Source organism: Leptopilina boulardi, unplaced genomic scaffold (genome assembly GCF_019393585.1).
Source record: "Leptopilina boulardi isolate dan_hultmark-lab unplaced genomic scaffold, ZJU_Lbou_2.1 LbouV2_396, whole genome shotgun sequence".
Lineage (NCBI taxonomy): Eukaryota > Metazoa > Arthropoda > Insecta > Hymenoptera > Figitidae > Leptopilina > Leptopilina boulardi.
Window position 1 is genome coordinate 1501314 of NW_026137969.1, and position 26345 is coordinate 1527658.

Sequence of the window (26345 nt, forward strand, 5' to 3'; positions counted from 1 at the left end):
GACACAGAAACACTTCTCTCCCATATAAAATACTCAATCTATATAGTACGCAATATAAAGTTTATTTAGAAATATTGCATGTTGATATTGAAATATCATATGATATACATATACATCTATACGTCTTTACACATACACAGGAACGCGTGTATAACACTTCAACTAACGATCGAAGAGTTCATTGTACAAAAGCAGAAAGCAAAGAGAACAAAGTAATAATTTGTATAAAATTTATTTAAGTAATCATGCATACGCGGTTTTTTTGTATTTCAAATTGATCAGAATATTAATTTATAAATTGACATAAATATTAAAAATAATCATCCAACTTGGACGTCTGAGGTCAATAGACGTGGAGACCCGCATTGTCGAAATGTGGATACAATTAACTGAAAGCAATCAAGACAGGCTATACTCTGCTTATATTCAAATTAAAATAATTTTACCGACATTTACTTTTACGTTGTTTACTCGCAGTTTTATACAATTAACCATTAACGATTGTCAATAATCAAATAAAATTCAGTCACAAGTGTCATTTCAGTGCAGATTATATTATATGCATCATTGCACATAATGTATATTGTTGTAGCACCTATTAATTAATATTGACATTAGGAAAGTTGAGTATACACAAATTATGAGCAACATTTTCTCCGAAAGCAAACTTTCAATTTTTTGTACAATTCTTCATCCTAATTTTTTTTCTTAACTTATAGAAAGGATACTTAAATTAATTCTTGTCAAAATAAAAATTTAACATCATCTTAAAGGTTTTATTTTGATGTGTTAAATTTCATTAGCAACATTGATTAAACAAAATCCTGAGTCTTTAACAATGTTGACAACGAACTAAACCCGCTTCATCGCAATTCATACATTTTAAAGCTACAAATTCTGTAGTAAAATCGTTGCGGTGGACGGACTTTTTGCTGCCATTACAAATTGGACATGGAAGTAACCTGTAGCCACCACAAATTTTACACGTTGAGCATGCATCTGCGCTCTGAAACAAGAAAAAATTTTAATCAAAAAAATTAAACTAAATTGAAAAGTTTTTCAATTAAAGTATTTCAATTAGTAGTATTATCAAGGCGTATCAAAGGTAAAAATATGGACCTTTTACAGGATGTAAAAATTTAAGTAGTTCTGTTTGGTTGATATGCACAGGTCTAAAAATTATGTAGCATATGATATTTTTCAATAGAATTCAGATAAAGGTTGAAATAGAGGCTTTAAGGTTGAATAGAGAAGAAACGTCTTTAGAGGAATGCGAATGTGAGTAACTCACAAACGACCTTTGCGCGCTGCAAGGTAAAATCTTGATGGCTTGACACCAAAATTTATGAGCACGCTGCTCTACGTCAGATTATACAGAGGTAGGGAATAGATACCAGGAGATAAAAGTGAAAGGATTGTATAACCTTGCGTTTTCCTTGCACAGTGTTATGTGTTTATATACAATTACAAAATGTTTTCTGGCCAACAACCAACCTGTCACATTAGCCAATATATATAAAATTATTTTAAAAACTTATGAGAAACAACGTCAGCGAAATAATATGTAAAATCAACTAATATGGAAAAGATAATTTTAAGGTTTGATAATCCCAGGGAATGTGGCGAATTAGAAAGAAAAAGTACTTTGAAACATTGAACCGGTATTCGCGAGGTTGAGTGCAAAACTGCGAACATAAATAGAAAAAAAATTTCTAGACCTTCTTATTTTAACAACAGACTTCTATCAACGTAATGCATCAGAAACTATACACAAATAACCGTTATAAAAGCAGTGAATAGCGAACGATCTCACAATATCCAATGCCATTGTTCAATGCATCTATTACCTACTTTACTTTTGTTTCCCCCTTCTTCATTATTAGCAATGATATCACTTTCTCTGTGCCCACGATTTATTCTTGAGCATTTGCGTGTCAATACGACTCGATGAATTGTTACCGATTTCTAGAATATAATACATTCCTTGACAGAAACTCAATATTTTAAATTAGCTTGTCTGTGAATTTACATTTCTAAAAGTGTTGAGCGCTACAATATAGAATAAATTCTTCTTCTTTTATAATAAATAAAAAAACTTGTAAATTATTAAAAACGAATGCTAGAGGTTATGCTTCAATCAGAATAGTTGGATGTCAAATACAAAACTTACATTACGGTTTTTGAAACTAAACATTATCATTTTATATTTTCCTTTAAGCTAATCACATTACTTTCAATTGTCAGACAGTTTTATATATTATACATAAAAATAAAGGAACATAGTATTAGGATATTAAGGAAAATGTACCCGGAAAATTAATCAAGGTTTATAAAAAGATTTTCCTGAATGTTTCAAGCAAATTAATATTTAAATAGAAATAGCAGGGGATCCAATAAAAAGTCGCAAACATTAAAATTTTATAAAAGATTAATTGGATGCTTTAGTCCAGTTTTTGACGAAAGGTGTTATAAAAAATATATTTCAAATTATAATAAAGTGTCAGGAAACAAGAAAAGTAAATAAAAATAGCTCACCTTATATGGCTTCAGCATAAGACGCAGTTCCCCAGACTCATTTAATCGTTCTACTGTATCTGCATTCTGTGGACAAAAATAGCAGTTTAAATATATATATATATATATCTTTCAATAATAATTTACCGAAAAAAAGTATTCTAAAATTTAGTGTATATATATACTTGTCACCTATTTCAATATATGTAATTTTCCTTAAAATTAGAATATATTCTTAGTATTCAGTATATATTCTTAGCATTCAGAATATATACTATAAGTACGAAGAATATATTGTTGGATTCCAAATAATAAATTCACAGATTTTTATTTAAAACTTTCTTTAATAATTTGGGAGTCCTTCTCCGAAAGCAATCACGATTAAATTTGGCTTTTGACTAAGTACTAGTCCTGTAGATAGATAATGATGATTGAATACTTATAAACTTTGCCCTTTTAGAAAGTAAAAAAATAGAAATGAATTTGATTGTGAGAAAGAATCCTATAAAGTTAATACACTGTTAGAAAAATCTGTATTAGATTTAATATACATGCGTATGAAGCGAATATGCACTACAGGTATTGAAATCTAAGATACATGTATATTAAATTTAAAGTGACAACATGGCGGCTGTAGATGCCTATTTCACCAAACGGTCATTATTTCCTTGATATTGAAAATTTATTTGAAATTGAAACAACAGTGCGTAATTCTTTAACTATTGTGTTGTTTATGTCCAAATAATGTTTTATAAGGGGAAAATTTTTCAAAAAAAACATTCTAAATACAAGAATTTTAATACTTATATGTGACATTTAGGTTAAGTACTATAAATGTCAAATTATATGCATTTTTACAATGTAAATTGATTTAAACTTATATTTACATGAAAGAAATTACTTTGCTTTATTAATAAAAACCTTATTTTGTACACAAGAACATGTATAAATTGAGTAAAATGCAATTTTTTTATTTGAATTTTTTTCAATGACAAAATTTAATATACTTTGTATATGAATTACACTCTAATATACCAGTTTTTTAATTTAAGTACTTTATGTATATTAAAACTACAAACATTTTTAACAGTGTATTACAATTTAAAAATACATAGATATATAAGAATATTCTAATTTTAAGAGTATTACATACTGAATTTAAGTATAAAGTATTCTAAAATAGATGTCAAGCAAATATTCTAAATTTCAGAATGTTTTTTTCGGTGTTTTATTAATATTTTGTTTCTTATTGATAAACTTTTTTCTTTTTTAAAAATATAAAATAATTATTTACTATTATCATCATTAGGAAAAATGATCGAGAAAATTAAAAAACTAAGTAAGTACCTATAATCGAATGCATTCAAACTTATACAGTAAAAACACAGAGAAAAGTGTGTAGTTCGCCGGTATACGCCCATTCGCCCGAAAACAACCGCCCGAATTCATACGCCCGAATGCACATTTGCCCGAATCCATTCGCCCGATCGGCTTTATCCGAAAATATTTGCCCGAAAGTACATTTGCCCGAATAAAATTTTTAATTTAATTTAATTTTTAAATTTAAATAAAATTTTCATATATATATGTTAAGTATGAAGTATGAAAAACAAATGAGATTCACTTGTTTATCTAACGTCAAAGTTTTCAAGTAAAGTCATTTAACTGATTCAAAATTTTCAAGTAAAGTTTTTTAATTATTGACTCATTTAAAATTATCTAGTGTCGTGACATTCATAGTGTAAATTATGGATCTAAATCTTGAGCAGCCTCGAATTGTTGGAAACAAATTATTATTGGAGGGTTTTATTTACGTTCGTTCCAGAGCTTCAAAAAATGAAAAATTTTACTGGGACTGCCAAAAGGTACGTCGAGGAGAATGTAAAGCCCGTGCAATCACAATTCAAAGTGCATCTGAAATAATTGTTGTGAAAGGCCCCACGAAATCTGTGCATTCACACCCTCCGAATCAAGATGAAGCGGAAGCGGAAATAATTAAGGTTAACTTGAAAAGAACTGCTGAGGAGCATCCTGAATGCCCTCCGGCACAGGTGAATTTCGAAATTAGATTTAAAATTTTTTAATTCTTTTTGCTTTTTTTTACATTTTGTTTTATCGTTGACAGATTTTACGCAACGCCCTTGGAAATGTAAGGCCCAGTGTTTTGGCAAAACTTCCTGAGCGCGAGAACATGAAAAAATCTATGAGGAGAGAAGGGAGACTCGAACTGCCTCCAAATCCAAAAAGTTTAGAGGACATTGATGAACTGCCTGCACGTTTTCAGAAAACATTGTCAAACGAACGCTTTCTCATTTATGATTCCCGTGACGAAGGGAGTTTCGGTGAGGGTCGTGTTTTGGTTTTCGGTACACGCAATAATTTTGAACGTCTTGCCAATAGCGATACCTGGTACGTTGACGGTACCTTCAAGGTGACTATTGCCCTACGTTCGTTAACAGAATTAAGTACATATTTGAATCAAATAAACTCTACTTTAACGAATAATTTCGTCAATTCGAACAAATACCATCCAATGGAATTATAAAACATTTATTAAATACAAATAAATATTTCTTTGATAGTAGTTAAAGAAAAATAATTATTTGAATAATAAAATAAATATCAGAATGAAAAACGAAATAAATATTAAATAAAAATTTTATATTAAACATATACTAGTACTGGCTTATTACTGGTTACTATAATTGTGCCCTTACTGGAAAAATACAGATTCAATACTAAATTTCAGTAAAGAACCTGTACTGAACGGCAGTACTGTCCCAACATTGCGCCTGTTGAAATTTTTGCTTGCTTGGGGCATGTTACTAAATCCAAATTAAATACTACTTTTACTTTCTGCTTGTAATTTCAATTGACAGTTTACAAAAATTACAAACTATTTAATTAAAAATCAAATAATGTTGCTACAATATTCATCTGCAATGAAAAAAATTTGTTCTCTGCAATACATCTTTTACGTTAGAGGCTTGTAACAGCTTTTTAAAAAATGCAATATACCAGATTGTGCTCCATTTGCAGGGCAAAACTGTAAACCAATATATATAAAAGCACATAAAAAATTAATAGTAAAAATGTTTATTTAGATAAAACTTACTCCTATGTACTCTCCATCAATAAAAAGTTGTGGAACTTCAATAGTGGAAGACTCTATTCTGTCTCTAAGTTCAGTCTGACACTCAGTACTCATAAACATATCTCGTTCTTCGTACTTGACCAAATGTGTCCTCAAAATTTGTTTAACTTTCATACATGCGTAATATGTTTCCCTCACAATTCCCATTGTCGTTGAGTAAACCACTACCTTTCCTTCATCTTTGACTTTGTAATTCTGAAAAACGAATGAAACAAGTAACATTTAGTTATGGTTATAAATTTAACATTTCATTTATATATGTCCAATTTAAATATTTTAACAGAAAATATTAAAATAATATTTCCACAGGACTACGCATCCTTGTCAGAAACTCAAACTAATCATTCTCATAAGGTACAAATTTTCTGTTATAAACATAATTATTTCACTGAGAAACTTTGTTCATCACTTTTTTTTAAACTCATATTATGTATTTTTAGTAAATTGACTACTAAAGTGGGGAAAAAACGAGAAAAAGACGAAATTTATTAAACTTAAACGCAACAATAAATTATTAATTAAATTATAATTTAACCATAAATAATATAAATGAGGCTTTATTTTGCTTTATTTTTATTTTTCTGTGTTTAAAATTTTACAATCTGGTTAGATTATATAAAGAAAATACTTTTTTTTCTTAAGAAGTTAGAGGAGCTTAAAACATACAGTACTCTCCTGAGCACATGTGAGCTTGTCTATGAAACCCCCCCCCCCAAAAAAAATATATCATATGTCATGTACATCTCTTATATATTCAAGCTTATTATTCTTTCAATTATTGAGAATCGGTTTCAAATGAACATTATTTCTGTTTTTTTTAAGTTGGGGTGTATTTGTGTTGCTTTGCGACAGTAAAAGTGAAGTTAGGTGCGATACAATATCTATACAAAAAAAGTTATTTATCAAGACAAGACCAGCTGAAACACCTAGGCGAAGGAACGAGTTCTCATCACAGAAAAAGTTGGACTCATATTTGTTGCATCTCAAAATGAGTTCATGTTGAATGGCATAGAACGTGGAGCCATCTCCCTGTCTCATTTTTGATGCGTATCAAATTTAGTATAAATTTTGTACTCAATTTGAGATTGGATCACGGAAGTTAAGCAACTTTGGACGCGGTTAGAACTTGGATGGGTGACCACTTGCATTGACATTATCGACGATACCCAAGCAGCACGGTATATCCCCTGAATATCCCTTTAATTCCACCGTGGAATATTCCCATGATCTTCTAGGAAAATCAAAATGTCCGCATCATGGGAATATTCCACAGTGACATTCAGGGTATATTCCAGTGACATTGAGGAAATATTCCTCGGTGACATTTATGGAATATTCGGGGCGGTATAGATTCTACACAAATAAACCCTACACAAGAAAATTGCGCACCAATAATTTTACAAAAAAAAATCCTACACTTGGACAATAAGCAAAATAAAATTAATTAACAATTTTTTACTTTACACAATTAAATCAAACATAATTTTATTCTACACATTCAATTGTACACAGGAAAACCCTACACCGTTAACTCTGAAAAAAAAATTCTACACAATAATATGCGGAATAAAATTTAAAAACAAATAATAAAAATTCTAAACGATTAAATACTACAAAATATAACCGTACAAATTAAATTGCACACAGGAAAACCCTACACGATTAACTCAGCACAAGAAGATTCTCTATGTTTATTTATGAAAAAAACAGGGTTGCCATCTCGACTGTGTAGAATATAAAAAATTCTAATTAACCGTGGAGAGTTCCTGAGTGCAATTTAATTTGTACGGTTATATTTTGTAGTATTTAATCGTTTAGAATTTTTATTATTTGTTTTTAAATTTTATTCAGCATATTATTGTGTAGAATTTTTTTTCAGAGTTAACGGTGTAGGGTTTTCCTGTGTGCAATTGAATGTGTAGAAAAAAAAAAATAAATAAATAAAAATAAATAACATAAAATTATGTTTGATTTAATTGTGTAAAGTAAAAAATTGTTAATTAATTTTATTTTGCTTATTGTACAAGTGTAGGATTTTTTTTTGTAAAATTATCGGTGCGCAAATTTTCTCGTGTAGGGTTTATTTGTGTAGAATCTATACCGCCCTGAATATTCCAGTGACATTAAGGGGATATTCAGATGGTATTGCGGGAATATTCCACGGTTACATTGAATTTTTTTTTTAAATGTGTTTTTAATGCTTATTCAAATAACAATTTATAACATATTTCTATTATTTCAACACTTAAAAAAAAATTCAATATAACCGTGGAATATTCCTTTAATATTACCCTCAATGTCATTGGAATATACCCTGAATCTCACTGTGGAATATTCCCATGATGCGGACATTTTGATTTTTCTGGAAGATCATGGGAATATTCCACGGTGGAATTAAAGGGATATTCAGGGGATATACCGTGCTGCTTGGGTATGTTTTTTAGTGCAATTTAATTTTCGATCCAATGCCAAATTTTAGTAGTAAGACTAAGAAAAATTGATATCGTTGCAGTTTTTCCCTACTTTAGTATACACAGAAAAAACCTAGTCTCATTTTTGTTGCAACTCAAAATGAGCCAATGCTAAACGACATAGACAGTGGCGCCACCAACCAGGCTCTTTTTTGGTGAACTTCAAAATGAGTAGCGAACGCTACTCATTTTGAGACCAGGTTTTTTCTGTGTAGTCAATTTACTAAAAATATATACATAGTGAGTTTAAGAAAAAGTGGTTTACAAAGTTTCTCTGTGTTGGTTGCCCAAATCAAGCTATTTTGTCGTGCCCTGTGTAGAAATCACTAACGTATGCCTAAAATGATTGTTGGCCCAACATTGGTCCTACCTTGGCAGCCCCTGTTTATATACTATTCTAGGCTGGTCCTAACTTGGACATAGTTAGAACATCTAGTTAAGTGTTAGAAAATTTTTTATGAAAAAAGTGATTGAATTTAGGATTTGTAAAATATCCTGAAATATATAATACTTATTTAATTAATTGATAATTATTTATATGGTTTTAATTATTTATTAATTTGCAATAAATATTCAAAGACATTTTTCCACAAATATATTTGTTAATTTATTTAATTGTTATATATATTGCCAAATAATATATTTCAAAAATATTTTGTTGAATTTATATTTGTTTAAACAATTTATTGTTCATAATTTATAACTCTTTTAAATACACATAGACAGTAGCACAATTTTATAAATTTGTTACCTTCTCTTAGCAGCTATTAATTTAAAGGTTATAAATAAAATAAAATATAGAATTAAAGTTGCAACAACTATTATGTTAAATTGGTTAAACAAATAATTGTTTCTATTTATTAACATTTTTCATAATTTTCCTAGAAAAATGCAGTTTTTTTCTTAATTTTGTAATTTATCAAGTCGAATAAAATAAACTTGATAAATTGGAAAATTAGGAAAAAGGTGCATCTTTCTAGGTGCACTACAAAAAAGTTAATAAATAACAACAATAAATTGTTTAAACAATTGTTGAATTAATAATTTTACATCAAATCTATCTGGCTTTATATTCGATTTGATAAAATGTAAAATTAGGAAAAAACTGCATCTTTCTAGGTGCACTACAAAAAAAGGTAATATAAACAACAATAAATTGTTTAAACAATTAAACAATGCAATATAATGTTTTAAATCCATTATTTGACAACATAAAACACTTACAGTGAAAGTTCTGGATGATTTCAAGTATTTTTGTAAAATAGAATTAAAAAAAAAGAGTGAAAATTTGTATAGACAAATCAAATAAAAATTTCTAATTAGGTTCGTAGGTCTCTTAGGTCATGTGTCTGGAGTTCTATTCCCGTAGGGTTCAAATTTTAATTTAACTCTCAGAGTTTATAATTTAAAACTTACAGAATATTCCTTCTAGAAAGTTAGTATTAATTGTGGTTAAAATTAATTTTTTTAATTATTTATTATTTATTATTAAAACTGGTTCTAACTAGGCACCCAAGTTAGGACCAGGATAAAATCGCATCACATACCATTGTAGGACCAAGCTAGAATGCCAAACTTGGACCTAGTTAATAATAGGGCAAAATAGATAGGACTAAGTTAGGACCAGTTTTCATTTTCTACACGGGGCCAATTCGCGAGTCAAAATTTAGGTCCTACATAACTCCTTCAATAATCTATTTAAAATCTACTTAGATTCTCCTAAAGTCTACTTAAGTTTATTCTACTCTTTCTACTGCTCTTAAAACCTACTTAACGACTCTAAATAGGAAGATTTGGATTTTTAAAGGCGTAAACTAAATGTTTAGTTGAGATAAGTAATAATAATAATCTTTAAATTATAACTACAAATTTCAACGAAATGGAATGAATACCAATTTAAAAAAAAGAGTAAAAAAATATTAACATTATTTTGTTTTGATTGAAGTTTTTTCTCTCTAAATTTGAATCAGTGAAATATCGCTGGTTCTCAGCTATCAGAATACCACTAATTCCAATCAGTTTATACGCACTGATGAATTAGTGTAATTTCACTGATTTTCAGCGTATGAGAAAATAACATGCATGTTTAATTTAGAAAAATAATAAATCAAAATACTTGGACATTTAGAACATATTAGTTTTCATGGATTTTTCTTCTCATGGATTTTAAATGTGTAAAGTGTACAATAATTTAAAAAATTGTAAAGTTATATTTGTATAATTAATTATTTTCTAATGTTTTTATTGTTATTTGTATGTTTAAAAAATGCATATGCCACAACTTCCTCTTCCATTGGTATTTCTGTTTCACAAAAACTCTTACTTCTGCGTTGCAAAAGTATAGAGTAAAATTTTTGCAATAATGTTAATAAAGTTTACTCTGTTTTTCAAGATACTTGGCAGAAAGGTATCCGCATTCCGAAGAGAATTTCACCTCAATATTTAATTCACAATCCTTAGTCATGATATACCGCAAACATCTCAATACCATTTCATAGAGAAAGGGATATGCTACGTCTGACTATATACAATAGTTAGGAGATTTTAAATGGAAGTTATCAACTTTTCGATTTTCACTAAAGTAAACATCTTTTTACTTATATACAAAAAATCTAAACACATTCTGCATTTACATTTTGTTAAACTGATGTTTATTATAAATATGTAACACAAGAAATTCATAGGTGGAAAAAGTTGTATTAAAATGGTATTGACCACCGGCTCACTACAAAACTGATTAGTAATTTTGTTTGGATACATTTGTACCACGCCGACAGTCGGCATTGTATATAATATAATAAATTTGTTTAATGTCAGTACTGGCAATCTGTACCATGATGGAAAAGCATCAATGAAAAAGTCACAATTAAAAAACTTTTTAGTAAAGTTAGATGATGAAAGTTTATAAATAAAATTGCGTTTTTAATATGATTAGTAAATAATATCTACAACTGATCTTTTTAACTTTTTCAAATAGAAAATGTTTGCTTGTATGATAATGTGCATGAATAATGTAGTGGTTATAAGTTCGAAGTCTCTTGAGTTAGAATTTTAATTATCATCGCTTAAAATGAGTTTTGTAACCCAAGTGCGAAAACCAAAACAGCCCAATACTAGCCCAGTATTGGCAAAACAGGCACCGAGCGTTGGCAGAAAATATTGGGCCGAATCTTGTGGTGTTAACTGATGTTGACGTCGGCAGCCAAATATCAGGCGCCATTACAGGGCCAATCATATGGATATGCGACTTTGAAAAAAATGACTTTTCAAAATAATTTCCACATTTCAGCCGACAATGGGCCAATAATGACCCAGTAATGGGACAGAGTTCGTCTCAATTATGAAAAATTAGAATTACCAAGTATTGGTGCCAATATTGGCCCAGTAATGTGACGGAGTTCGGCCCAATAATAGAAAATTAGAGTAACCGAGAATCGGTACCAATAATGGGACGAATTGATTGCCAGTACTGGCCCAGTAATGTTTGCCGTACTTCGGCAGACACACCCAGAGAAAAAATTTATTAGTTTTGAATAAAAACGTATATTTAAATCATTTTTATTTATTTAAAATAAATATTTTATTTAAATTAAATAAATAAATGTTTGTTTGAAATTGTCGTATATGTTTCTTACAAATAAACAATTTTATTAGTACTTTTTAAAAAGGTACATTTGTGGCAAATGAATAATATATTTAATTCAAATAAAAGTTTATGCGAGTTCAACGCAAGCATGCGCAGAATACTGTATACGATATAACTTTAAAGATGTCGGACGTAGTGAAAACGAGGTGACCGATTAACGTGACCAAGCAGTTGTTTGTACAAGGATTGATTATTATTTGATTAAAACAAATACTAATTTCAGGATAATTAAAGAAATGTTTTTATTCGCTAGTGTTTATTAATTAAATCACACTTTCCTTTTATTTTGAGTGCCTTTCACCCTGTTGTGTCTTAAATGTGAAGCAGAATTCAAATCAACTTATCATTGACACAGAGAAATGGAAATTGTTATGTTTCAACAATATCCACGGAACATACAAAAAAATAACCACGAAATGTAAAAATTTAAGATTTTCAATTTGAATCATAAATTTTAATTATATCAATTCCAGAATATTTGGCTGAATACCAGGCAATTTTGCAATTAAATATATTACATTCAAAACTTTTTATTTATTTGTCCTAAATATAAAATATATTTGTATAGCAAATAAAAATTTATTTGTCTCAAATTTAAATATAAAAATTTATTTGAGACAAAGAAAACTTTAGTAGGCTCTGAGACAAATATCCATTTTTATTTAAGTCAAATATATTTTATTTAATTTAAATAAAACATTTCTCTGGGTGCATTACTGGGCCAATGTTGGGCCGTATTGGTAGTCTTGGCATTTCGCACATGCGAAATTATGTTAATAATAATTGTCAAGATTGAATTCAATTAGGAAATAAAAAATGATAATTTATAGTTTTTCATATTTTAAACATTTTAATTGATACTGTTTTTAGCATCTTGCCAGTACAAAATTTTGTATTTTATCATTACAAATTGGTATTCTTCTCAGACGAATTACCTTTCGGTACAATATCAGTACCTATGGTTAGTTGTAATATCGGTATAGCATCAATACCCATATATTACACTTTTGGTACTGGCACAGTATCCGGCCGAATCGTTCTGCCTAAATTGTTTTGATCAAAGTAATCTGATTTCGGAAGTTGTGCACAGTTAATTTTAAAAATATCAAATTGATATAAAACATTGGAAATTTGGATGAGTACAAAATTATCTTTAACATTTTCATTTCTTTTATTTTGAATACACGCATATAATTATAGCTGCGGAAAGGGATTTATTCTGAGAGCAATTGAATGTCGTCAAACAAAAACGCGATTAATATATTATTATTATTAAATATATCATTTTAATGTAATTTTGTTTCATCTTATGATATTTATTTATACGTTGTATTAAAATGTGGATTATTGAAAAAAAACCGCTGCCAACTTTAACTTTTCGATATTGCTTCTTCATAATTTTAGATTTATATTTGTTTTGTGGTCATTTCATGAACATTATAATATGCATTATAATTATTATAATATACTTTTATAAAGTTTTAAAACATGTGAGATTTTGTGTGACGTAACTGTAAAATGTATTATAATAATTAATTCGACAAAATATCAGCGTTTTCGCACAGAAGAGCCATTCCTAATGGTATTTTAGACATCTCCAGTTGCCGTCAAAATTAACATTGTGGACCTAACAATCACCGACAATCACATTTAGTTATAACTAACCGGAGTATGAATATACTCGTATTGCTCAAAAATAGATCAAGAGATGTGCCTTAAAAACTTTACAAATTAAAAGAAAAATACGTATATACACGGAGAAAAGTTAAACACAGATTTCGTACTAAACACACGTTCAGATACTGTACCTAACCTTTCGAGCAACATTGGTTTTAAATTGTATCGTAGCAACGCTTTTTGGTGGCCAGATACTGTACTAAATCGTTTGTTCCACAAGTTAGGTCAGAATCTGTACTCAATTGGCACTGCTGCTGTTCGATTTTAGTACTGCTGCGTCTGCACATGATTGAGGTACAACATCTGTCCCTTAAAAAAATGCAGATGTTGCGTTAAACTTCTCTCAGTGTAGGTGTTAATACTTTTTTTTAAGTTATAGGCAAAAAATCTACTTTGCCCACACAGAAAAAAGTTGGACTCATATTTGTTGCATCTCAAAATGAATTCATGTTAAATGACATAGAACGTGGCGCCATCTGCCTGTCTCATTTTTGATGCGTATCAAATTGAGTATAAATTTTGTACTCAATTTGAGATTAGGTTTTTTCTGTGCATAAACTTCAAAAAAATTGTTAGACTTGATTAATCGCGTGCTCAATAACTTTTTCAGTTCTTGAGATATTAAGGCAAAATGTAATGTTAGTACGAATGTAGAGCACAAATAATTGAATATTTATGCAAAAAACCGTTCTTCAATATCATCACTGGAAAAGAATCCTCAAAATATGGCCAAAAATCGCACTCGAATGTTTTTGTGAAAAGAATACAAGCAAAATACTATTTTGATAATAATTAGACGGAGACTTAAATAAATATACAGTTTTGTAATTTGTTTTCGTTTATGACTAATAATGTTTCATTGTCATTATTATGTTTATAATTTACATCACTCGCCTTCGACAGGTTCTAAAAACTTGACACTCGTTCAATCACCAATTTTACGTACTTGTGTATAATAAATAACCATTATATTTAATACTTTTAAATTTTATTTTATTTAGTTTTATTTTTTTGTAGTAAAAGTGCAGAATTAAAATTAAATATATATATATATATATGTATATGTATATATAGACGAAAGACTTTGAAACGATTTCACCTCATAATTATGTTACGGGAGATCAGGTCGCTCACTGACCGGAATATACCGTTACTACAAATATAAGCCTTAATTTAAAGTGAATATCTATATAGATTTCTTTTTTTCTCGATACTTATAAAATATATAGTTTTATTGTTTTCCAGGGTGGTTCTGCTTCCCTGCGTGCATTAACTCTCTGGTCTTTAGAGGAATGGTTAATTGAAGAATACGTATATGTGTATAAAGTTTACTCAAAAAGTTTTGAGTAAAATGACTATACACACAGGCATTTTAATAAATTTACAACAATTGTTGTGCAAAGCAAAGTATGTCTAGTACGTCTAGATTTTGAGAAAATTAGTGTCAAAAAGTCTTACGCTAAATCATATTTGATTTTAAAAACTACTAAAAAATAAGGCTTTATTGGAAATAAATGTGAATTTGTATACTTGGAAGTTACAAATGTTCTAGAAATTATGTCCCCTTTCTGTTCTAGGACCATGTCAAAAAAATTATTGTATAACATTTCGAGAACAAACTTTAAAGTAAATTTTTTGAATTCAGAAAATTAGTAAATTTCGAACCACATAGATTTCTTTGAGAGTATTGAAACAAATTTCATCTCTTTATTTCGTGGACATATACTGAGCTTAAAATAGTAGTTACGAATTTTTTTTTAAATATCTATGAAATTTTAAACAAGATTTTTCAATTTATCGTTTGAAGATGTGTCAAAAAGTGAAAGAAGAATAGAGTCAAATCAACTTTCACTGACATCCTTTTCGAAAGTATTTGTGCCTTAAAACTTTATTGTACACTTGAATATTCTCCAGTTTCCAAATACTTTCGAAAACTAAAAATTGTTTTCGATAATCCGTTAAACTAGAAACTTTGAGGATAATACCAATCTGAATAAACTCCTTCGATTATTCTTTGACTTTATTATGACAAAATAATTAAAAGCAGGTGTAAATTTTATTTCTTAAATTTCTCGTCTAATTTAAAATCATGTATACATATAAATATACACACATATAAAAAAATAATCATATTATAATTGAAATTTGCAAATTGTTATAAACAGATTAATTAGTATATATATATATATATATGTACAAGAAATATGGTCTTAACGACATAGCTAACAAATAACTGTTATCGCTACGGTGTAGTATTTTTGTGCTTACTTGTGAAAATGTAATTCTTTTAAAATTATTTAATGAAAATATATTTCTGGTTTTTTACATTTAAAAAACAATCATTTTGAAAATGTATATCTCAAATTCGAGCTAGTTATAAAAAAAAAATTTGGGAAATGTGCCAAAATCAAATATACAATTTTTTAAGAATACGCTTTTCGATAAAATATGTCATAGAATCACGTGGCCTACATTCATATGTTCTTATGTATTTTTGAAGGTCACTAACATACCACTAGATAATTATAATATGAAGTCTGATATGAAAATGTGATACAGTTAGTTGACTAGTTATGGTTTTCCATGTTTTATTGCCAGTATAAATTTCTAGTTATGGTAATAATTGTTTTTATTGTAGGAATGCAATCGAATTTATTTTTCATTTTCTGCTTTAAATGACACGAAAATTCTTATCATGTCGCATAATCAAATCTCGGAACATTTAAAATATTTTAGCAATAATTTTTTCATATAAATATTATAAGTATTTATTCCCGTCAATTACAGTAAATTTAAAATTCTGACTCATAGTAAGTGTATAATTAACGGCTATTTAAGAAAGTTAGTTGTCTCATTTGCCACGCGTGCTACTCAGGTCTCAACAACTTATACTTTTGTAACGGAACTTTACCTGTGGGGAAAGAACTTCCACTAACCAGTAAGGTGGAATATTTTTTTCAAACCGCTAATTTCATCGCTGTTATTTATTAAGAGTTCATGTTCCTAATACCTACTTTGATTATATTCCCATATTCCCTTACAAACTATATACAATATGTATATATATATATATTTTTTTCCCCACTACACGCAGAGAAATGATTTATTTGAACCAAATAAAGTATATTTGAGTTAAATAAACGTATATTTGTCTCAGAGCCTACTAATTTATTTATTTGGCGTAAATAAAAGTTTTATTTGTCAGAAATAAATTTTTCTTTGCCTCAAATAAATTTTTTATTTCAATGAAATAAAATATATTTGCAACAAATAAATGAGTTAGTAGGCTCGGAGACAAATATACCATTTCTATAAGTGTATACACGGAGAGAAGAGTGTAGTGAATGTTACTACGAGTTGAGTAACAGTTACTATATAATTTCGTTTGTTTTCGACTGTCAAAACAAATGGTAAGGTTAACTAGAATTTTGTCAGATGTACTAAATGAATAGTGAATCTGACATTAATAAATGATTTTTGTTTATATTATAATTAAACTTTTTGTAACCAAATACCAACGATTCAAATTCTATTTGTTATTTTTTTCCTGTAATTTCGATGTAAAAACAAATGTATGTAATAAATTGCAGCTCTTTGTCCGCTAGCTGGGAGAGTATTAACTGGACGGATTCACGAGTCTGTCCATAAGGTTTCCTTCATTCATCGTAGATATGGAACCCTAAATAGAGTGCACAGTTAATTCGAATCTTAATGTATATGCAAGTTTTAAACATTGATCATTATTATTTTTCTATTTCAAGAGAATCGAATTACTTGCTATAATATACTACCCTGCGGTCTATTAGCGTCATCACCATTTCTTTGACCCGCTTTCTTTTTTTCCAGACGATATGACTTAAATATACTGTTGTCTATTCACCTATGCATATTTTCTTTAACTGGAAAATTCACAAGGAACGAGTTTTGGTCCATTTTCTCTTTCTTCTTTTTTTAAACTTTAGTGCACTCACAATCAGATAAAACCGCTGCCAATTTGAAGTATGAACTTTTTGTGTTCATTTCATCAACACTTTGGTTCCTTATGGAGATTTTTTGTAATCAATTTATAGTAACTTATTTAGTTTAATAATAATTTTAAAAAAGTGTTATGTTGTATTTTTTAGGCTTTTGCTGGGATAGATTTTTAACATCAATAACTTTATAATATTTTATAATAAAATGTTCAATAATAAGTCAATTGATTCGTTTTTAAATATCCTCCAAGTTGTTGATAATAATTTTAAAGTTACATAAAGATTTTTTAATAAATAATGCAAAATGGCAAGTTTTTAAAAATTTTTCAATTTCAAAATGTTAATAACTCTGAATAAAATAATATTAGGATGCCCTTTGATTAAAAATTTTTTAAAAATTAATTTTTGTTCCTATCTTAATTCTTTCACGTTTTGCTACTAGTTCTATTTTACGCCTCCAAAAAGGTAGATAAATCCAAATCTTCATATTTGGAGTCGTTAAGTTTGAAGAGCAATACAAGGAGTAAAGAAGACTTTATAAGTAGACTTTAGGAGAATCTAAGTAGATTTTAAAAACATTATTGGACAAGTTATGTAGGACCTGAATTTCGACTCGAAAATTACTACAATCTTCCGGAAAAATGTTGTGCTATATCTATGAGTATATAGCCAAAAATAATGAAAATAAATTTGCTCTATATTTATTAGAGAGTAGTGATGAATTAAACTAGAGTTTTGATCAAGAACACCGTCTAATTATTTCAAGTAGAAAAAGTAACTTAATAGTAGAGAGAGAAAGTGATCATCTATGATCCGTTGCATGAAGCTTAATAATACGTACTGATGACGACACAGAACGGTTATATTTGCAAATGATCAATAATATAATAATAATAATGACAATAATTTTGTAGAACAATATTGTCTCAATATTATATTGTTTTGCAATATTATCTCAATATTACTTGTCAATGTTACCTCAGGGAAGACATAATTAATATTGTAACAATAATATCGAGTACTATTTACAATATTGTCATGCAATATTAATTTATAAAGATTAGATAATCTTGATAACTAATTAATTTTATTATTATTATTATTATTATTATTATTATTAATTTCACTTAGAAATCGAAGTGAAATTCTCTAAACTTAAAGTTTTTCTAAATTTTACTCAATTTTTTGTTTTAAAAATTTTTCTAAGGTAGGGTACATAACTAGGAAGACTATTTCAGCTGCAGCCAAGCTAGAACTATAATTATATAGCTTACAATATATTTTTGGAAATCATCCTTTAATCACAATATTTATGTTTCGACTGTCGGCGAAGTCCGTTTTTGTTAATAATTTTTTAAAAATTAATAAAAAATCAAACTATTTTTAAGGCTCAAGTATTATGTGGTAACAAAGATTTTTGTAAAGTTTTACGGTAATCAGTTTGTTTTTGACGAAAATATTAAGTAATTTTGAAAATGATACTCCGAAACGATAATTTTTTCTATTTTGAATTTTGTGAAAAATATACTTATCATTTACAAATATAGATAATTCTTTTTATTATAATTGTAAAACATAATAGTTTATAAAATCTATATTTCCAATATTAAAAACAAGTTGTCAAATAAAAAAAATTATGAAATGTTTAAACTATTATTATGTAGTCGAACTTACTCGCTGCTCAAACGAATTAATCAATTTTTCACTCACACTTTAATTATAATTTATTCAATGTTTTCATTAATAAATAATAATTTTTGTCTTATTCTTGAATGTTGTCTTCGTACTGTCAAACAGTATAAATATCCAAACTATATTTTTTACTCTAACCTTTTTTGGCCAAACTTACCTGACTCTCCTCTATAGGTGTCCCACTACATTTGCAGTCAAAGGTATAATAGGATAAATCCATACGTTTACAAAAATTTTATAATATTTTAATGCGAATATTTATGTATATTTTTGGAACAAATTTCAAGTTTTTTAACTTGATCGCAAATCGATTATAGTTATAGTATGCCGACAAATAAAGTAGTTATTTTTTCACTTGCCAGTAACTGTATATGGTACGTATATTTCATATTATAGTATGCTCTAATAAATATACTATACGCATATACTTTCTATGGCAACATATTAACTACCAATAGGTAACAATAGTATATTACATTATAAGGGCAGAAAGTTGGAATTCCGGCACTGTGCGAAATGATGCCCGAGTCGAAGCCGAGGGCATCATCGCGCAGTTTAGGGCTTTCGAATGTTCTGCCCGGGTAATGTATACTATTTTTCTTTATATACGGTCGAAGGTACGACACACAATAATTCACTTATTAAAAAAATTTCTATTGAGTATTCCATTTGACAAGCCGCCATCTTTTACTTTTGCTCATCGCTTCAACGCCTCTAACTGACACTCTGGAAGCTCTGACTTTTTCTCTGTCTCTGTTTCAGTCAAGTCTCTTTTCTTGATGCCTGCTCCGACATTTGCTGCACGAGCGAAGCGAGTGCTGCTGGTCAGGGGATATTTAATAGGGATATTTAACAAAAAATTTCAGGTGAAGGTAATTTTTTCTTAAAACACAATAATGCCTATCAGTGAATTTTGAAATAATTCAAATACACTTGACATGGAATGACCCATCCTTGTCAGAAATTTTGAGAAGGATGAGTCATTTCATGTCAAGTGTACCCAACCCATGTTTTTGACAAGGTTAGGTAAGGGTTAGCCAACCCATGTTTTTGACATGGATAGTACATTGGATGGTTACACGTGATATGGAATGACCTATATGAATATAGCCGCAAGTCCCCCCTCCCTTCTCTCTCTCTCCTTCCCTCTCCCGCCAAAAATGACATAAATTTTGAGGTTATGTTAATTTCAAGACTTTAAATATAGCCGCAAGTGGATTTGGAGTTCCCGCCAAAAATAACCTGAATTTAAAGGTTATGTTCGTTTCAAAACTGTGAATATAATCGCAAGGCCCCCCCCTTCCTTACGTTGAAAGGGTGGTGGATTTTTCGCCGAAATTGAACTAAATTTTAAGGTTAAGTTATTTTGGCGGGAAATGACCAAAATCAAACATATCCTCAAAATTTATGTTAAACTTTGAAGGAAAATGACCAAGAAACGAAAATAACCTTAAATGTATGTCAAATTTTATCTGGAAAATTTAACAAATTAGATAAATTTTGTTTTTAAATTGAAAATAATAAAAGTTATTGTTAATAAAAATCGTATATAACATTTAAACAAATAAATAATAAAATATTAATAATAGTTTTAAATTCCAGAAATTGGCCAAACATTAACTCAATCATCTACAAAAACAATAAAAAATAGGAGGTTGGCGCGCAAGGGGGCGGATCCCCCCTAATATATATATATATATATATATATATATATATATAGCAAATTTAACAAGTTAGTGTCGTGACTTCATTGATTATTAAAGTGATAATATTGACCCTCTTTCCTCCTTTTCTTGAATAAAAACAAATTTTTATACGAATTATAAAACTATTTAATAAAAAGCAAGTAAAAATCAATGTTGTAGTTTCGCTACTGAGATGTTGATGTATTACTGACATAAAGGTTTTAATTATTTGTGCAACTTAATAAAAAGCATTTTCTCTAAATTGGTGTTGCACAAAGTACTATATGTGCACCACGTACGAAAGAACATTTTCCGACTCGCTTCGCTCGTAGCAGCAAATTTTGCGCTTGTCGGAAAACAGCTTCTTTCGGTACTTAGTACACAATATACTATTATGTACATACAGAAAACAAACCTTGGTTGATGGCTTTTGAAGAAAAGTTGCGATTCCTGCACGCACCCTATTTTTAACTCCGCGCACAGTTCCCTTGGCACTCCTTATGGCTTCTTTTTCTGAAATTTTATATCCTGCAAAGCATTCATTTTCTTTGTCGTCGTTTTCGCCTTTACCTATTACCATTGATTCCAATATGCCTTTGTCATCGAAACATCGTTCGTGCAAGTGAAACTTATAGAACCTATCATCATCGTAAACATATTTCGTATTTGATATCGAGTTATTATAGTTCGAATAGTAATTTGCTTCAGTTCTTTCTTGTATTTGATTTCTCTCCTCATATGTGCATTCTCTGACAATTGGTATCCAAGATTGTTGTGGTGTATTCTCAGTTGGTGAGCGGTTTGAGACTCTAGGAATACATGTGACTTGTTTTAGTGTTGCTGAAGAAGAGCTCAGCATATTACAATTTGACGTCAAGTAATTAGAAATATCTTTCTCGTCATATTCGTCTTTTTTGAGATTAGAATCATACATTTCATTTACTAGAAGAATGTCCAATTTTGTTGACATGCGATGAGCTTTTGTTCTCTTATTGACCTCATCAACTTCTCCGACCTTGACGTCATTGGAATTATTTTCAGCATCAAAGTTGGTCGCATGTTGTTGAGTCTCGAAGCCTTTCTCTTCCACGTTAGCAATCCCATTCACTTGAGTACTCGACAATTCCCCACTGTTGAGAGAATCGCAACTAATATTACTTCGACTATCATCATCATTGTCATTCTCATCACTGTCTGCATCTGCACCACTGCTCGAAAGGCTCCCAGTACGATGATGATTGTTATGTTCAGTATTAGTGCTTTCACTAAGAAGAATTGTACACGAACTTTTTTTCGGCAAAGGAGGTGGGGTACCGTCCAAATCGCTACACGTTCCGCTGTCTAAAGTATCAGAGGGAGAACACTGTCCACTAGACATGACCATGTTCGCTAAAGGACTTTGAAATGACCCGTAATAGAAGCTATTCCTGAGGCTCGAATTTTGTTGAATCATTTCATTTTTGTCGTATTGCTGCAGGTGCGATAAGTTCCCATCATCATTGCTATGGTTTTTACTGTTGATGATGTTAATCCTTACACATCCGTCATTCTCGGTTTCCGCTCTACTCGCAGTACACACCAGCACAACACCATTCTGTTTATCGGAACACTCCTCGTACTTATTTCTAATCTTTGAGTCAATCAAGGTCTTATCTAAATTGAGTCGCACCGAAGATATCACTTTACTATTTTCATTCTTAGGATTAATTCTAATCTTAACAACGTGCTGTTGGGGACACTCGATAGTTTTCTGCCAGTCTCGAACGCTATCTGATTGCACTTCCGGGACACAGTCTTTGATGCAGGTTGCGGTAGAATCAGCTACAGGAGCGCTACCTCCGATGAGTACCGTTGCTCCTGTCGCCTCGACTGCAGACAGAGGTGAGGGGAAAGATACTGTCTGGATTGACACAGTCTGCTGGCTAACAGCTGCAGCAGCCTGTTTCAAATCCCGAGTTTGGTTCTTGCCTGGCAATGGTGGAGGAACGGTCATTCCGACTATCTCGTCCATCTGCTACTATCATTCGATCGGTTACAGAGTACTTTGTTTTGATATCAATCTGTCCAATTTATAGAGTGGACAAACAGGATTCAAGAGGTTTTTGTCAACTTTTAAGTTTCGCGACTGAAAACACTAATTTCCAATTCACCCATTTGCATGATTTTCGAAGGCACGTTTCTAAAACATTACACTCGAATGACCATCGTGTTTTGCTAATCTAGTGTTTGCGTCATTCAATTTCCTGCCTCTTGTCGAGATTATCATTTTGTATTCTCACAGAACACAGAATCTTTTTTATATACTTTAACGGAAGTTGCTGCTACCCATCTGCTTCACATGCATGTATTAGTACTAACATAAATATGTACTTAATAATGAATTTGAACCAATACTATTGAAAGAGATTATCGATACAATAATATATTTACAAAGAGGGACCTGAACAATTTCTATGTGCCTATCAAGAATGAAGAAGAATCATCCTAGTTCACAGGTGCGTGCAAATACTAGTAGAGAATGCAACATCTACTATAATATACATTAACTGTTCGCAAAGAAATTCCATCTAACCTTGTTATGTATACGTATTGGTATGTATACCCCACATGCATTTCCGGAAGTCACGCGTGCATCTAACATTACATTATATAGTATGATCTCACACGAAAAGATAAAACTTCCTTTTAATCAAAATACATGACATTCGAATTGTTTACTATATTCTACCTGTACCAATCAAATATGGATAGACGTGTAAATTACTTAGTCTGAAACATATGCCTTTCCATACGTATATGTTGCGCAACTTCTTTTTCTATTGCAGTTGTAACATTATTATTATTATTAATCTTATTCAATTGAGAAATTGAGTAGTAACTCTAACGAAAAAAATGAAAATTAGTTAGAAACAAAGAAATAAATGGCTGGTTTCTGAATGTTTATTCCTACAAATAAAATTAATTGAGTGAATTCACATCAACACTGTAAGATGAAAGTAATTTTCATTATAAGTTATACACATACGCAGCTATATGTAAATATGTCAAGTGAATTTCAAGAAATTTATATAAATTTGAAGAATTTGATTCTAATTTCATTATATGTTTCAAAATCTCAATTAATAAAAACGCTAACACGCATAAAACCTTTACCTTTAAGAAAGATTGTTTAATTAAAATTCTAAAATGAACTTTTTAAAAACCGAGCTTAATATGTAAAAGGGTTACAAATTTAAATTAAATTTTATAGAAATTGCGAGTATATAGAACGTAATTTTATTCTTGAATAAATTGTTCAACTGTAACTAAGAAACGTTTTATACATGCATTGCTACTTCTCATTACCGTTATTACAGAATAGAACTTTTCAACTCTACATATTAGCAAGACTAGTGTGACATAGAATGATTTTTTGCAATGTAATACAAATTAATTTTTATGATATTTATTTAAAAAATAGCTTCCATAAATGTAAACACGTTCCACTTAAGGGGTTAAAAATGCTAATTTCTTAACATATTTTTAGAAGTAGAGAACAGCATACATTCCACAAGAATTACACAAAATTGAATGTACAAAAATTGTATCCTTTCGAAAATTCTAGATTAACAAAACACCAGAGTTTTTAACACTTAATCACTGATAAATCGGATAGTATTAATTGTAAATAAAATTTGCATTAAATTATAAACTGGAAGAAACGAAATTGTTGGAGAGATATGGTTATACGAAATGGAAATTCTTTAGAAAATGTACCGGCCCGGTGAAGGTTTGAAGAGGTAACTGTACTGAATAGTGGCTCATGCACCACTGTCTCTTGGGTTGGGTTGGGTGGGGACTGAAGAAGTGACGGGCCCTGGATATTTACTATATGTATGTATAATACTGAAAAGAACGAGAAATAAAGAGGTAGGGACAAGGAAAAGGGGGACCGAAGGATAAGAACGGGTCTTAAGAGTCCGGTTTGATGTTGATGCAGCTGATGCTGATGTATCTAGTGGTGTCCTCTAGTGAATCACGCGAAATCAACTTACCGGTATGTGTCTCATTTAAATACCTGTTCTTTACCGTTCAATCAAGTGGAGACTTACATACAAATGGATGTAGAATACAAAAAAATTAGAAAAATACAGAATATAAATTGTGTTATGCTTTTAAGAGCTTAAAAATATTTCGTTAAGGCTACAAAATTTCACTTCTCTAATGGCTGAAACTATGTACCGTATACCTATTCACCTTACATGACGGAACGCAACGAATGCACCTGCCAAAAATTTCACCAACTTGTAACTCTGGTCGAACAGGTTGATCGACTTTCTGGTTCTGCAATTCGGCCTGATTATAACAGCATTTATATGAACCTGGTTTGTTATTCGATTCAAATTCCTCTGGACTTTATAAAACTTCATGTGCAAACTTGCATTGCAACTAATTAAATATAAATTTACAATTTGATAAAAGCTCCTATAGTTTGATAACATAATCCTAAAACTATATATATTTAAATAAATTCGATGCGAAAGGACGTCAACACAAAGAGGTCAAAATTACTATACAATTTCGATAATTTTTAGACTACTCACTCTTAACTTAATCATTATAATGGAAAAAATTTTGGGGAAGGTATTAAAACCCCGTACAGTGAAGTCATAAACACAAAAATATGCATACATAATAATATGTTTTATATTTTTATCTCATTTATTTTCATAATAAATAATATTAACAAAAATATATGTATCCACTCTTTCCTTTCCAACATGTGACCATCCAATCGCTCAACTCTTTCTCCCATCTTATGGTCTTCGTCCGCGCGTAATAATTGCTTACATTTTCATGTTAGTTTAGGGGAGAGTAGTCCTGTGAGTTAAGTCGTCCCCCCGAGTTTCTCAGAGCTGGTGTTCATGTCGAATTAATAATTTTGTGGTATGACATATTGACAAACACTAAAATAATTATTTTAGTGTTAAAAAATTATTAATTAAAACAGAATTATTAATTCGCCGCCAACGCCAGATCTGAGAAACACGGGGGAAGGCGATTTAACCCACAGGGCCGACATCTCCCCTACATTTTACTAGTTGAACGTACCCTTAATACAAATGACTGGTGCCTTAGTTTTCATTAGATCCAAAATATTCAATAAAAACAGATTTTGATTTTATACGCATATAATTAAAAATAAAAGTTTAATTAAGGGAAAACTATATCACTAAACATATAAACTAAAATTTGTACACAGTTAAGGTACACTGAAAAAATGTTGCCGAGAAATTCAACTACCGCTGGTAGTTGACTAGAAAGTAGTTAAAATAACTACTTTTTTAGTTAATCTAATCATGTTCATCTAGTTAATGTAACTATTTTTAAAAAGTTAATAAGTAATAGTTGATTTTACGTAAATATATAGTTAAAGTACAACTACAGGTCGGTAGTAAAATTAACTTGAAGACTAGTAAATCCAACTACTATTCACCAGTTACATATGAAATGTAGTAAAATGAATTATTTTCTTTAATTAATATAACTGCT

At 29.8% G+C, this 26345-nt stretch overlaps 1 protein-coding gene across 4 annotated transcripts; it reads right to left on the reverse strand.

Moving 5' to 3' along the window:
- Positions 1-41: 41 nt before the first annotated feature.
- On the reverse strand, positions 42-24651 carry LOC127288795 (uncharacterized). 4 transcript variants are annotated; one of them, XM_051316453.1, is made up of 5 exons: positions 24570-24651; positions 21229-22992; positions 5630-5863; positions 2536-2601; positions 42-1006 (listed from the first exon to the last, which is right to left on the reverse strand). In XM_051316453.1, exons 2-5 carry the CDS (start codon positions 22822-22824, stop codon positions 833-835), a joined length of 2070 nt encoding a protein of 689 aa, XP_051172410.1. In that variant the 5' UTR covers positions 22825-22992; positions 24570-24651; the 3' UTR covers positions 42-832. The 4 variants fall into 4 exon arrangements, with proteins under 4 accessions (XP_051172410.1, XP_051172409.1, XP_051172408.1 ...); XM_051316452.1 differs by having other exon boundaries at positions 24431-24645; XM_051316451.1 differs by having other exon boundaries at positions 24358-24645.
- Between the last annotated feature and the right edge of the window lie 1694 nt (positions 24652-26345).

Coding starts and splice junctions, on each gene's coding strand:
- LOC127288795 (XM_051316453.1), bottom strand. CDS start 22,824: ATGGACGAGATAGTCGGAATGACCGTTCCTCCACCATTGCCAGGCAAG. Junction 5,864..21,228: donor TTCAAAAGCCATCAACCAAG/GTTTGTTTTCTG, acceptor TTCGTTTTTCAG/AATTACAAAGTCAAAGATGA. Junction 2,602..5,629: donor TTGATGGAGAGTACATAGGA/GTAAGTTTTATC, acceptor TTTTGTCCACAG/AATGCAGATACAGTAGAACG.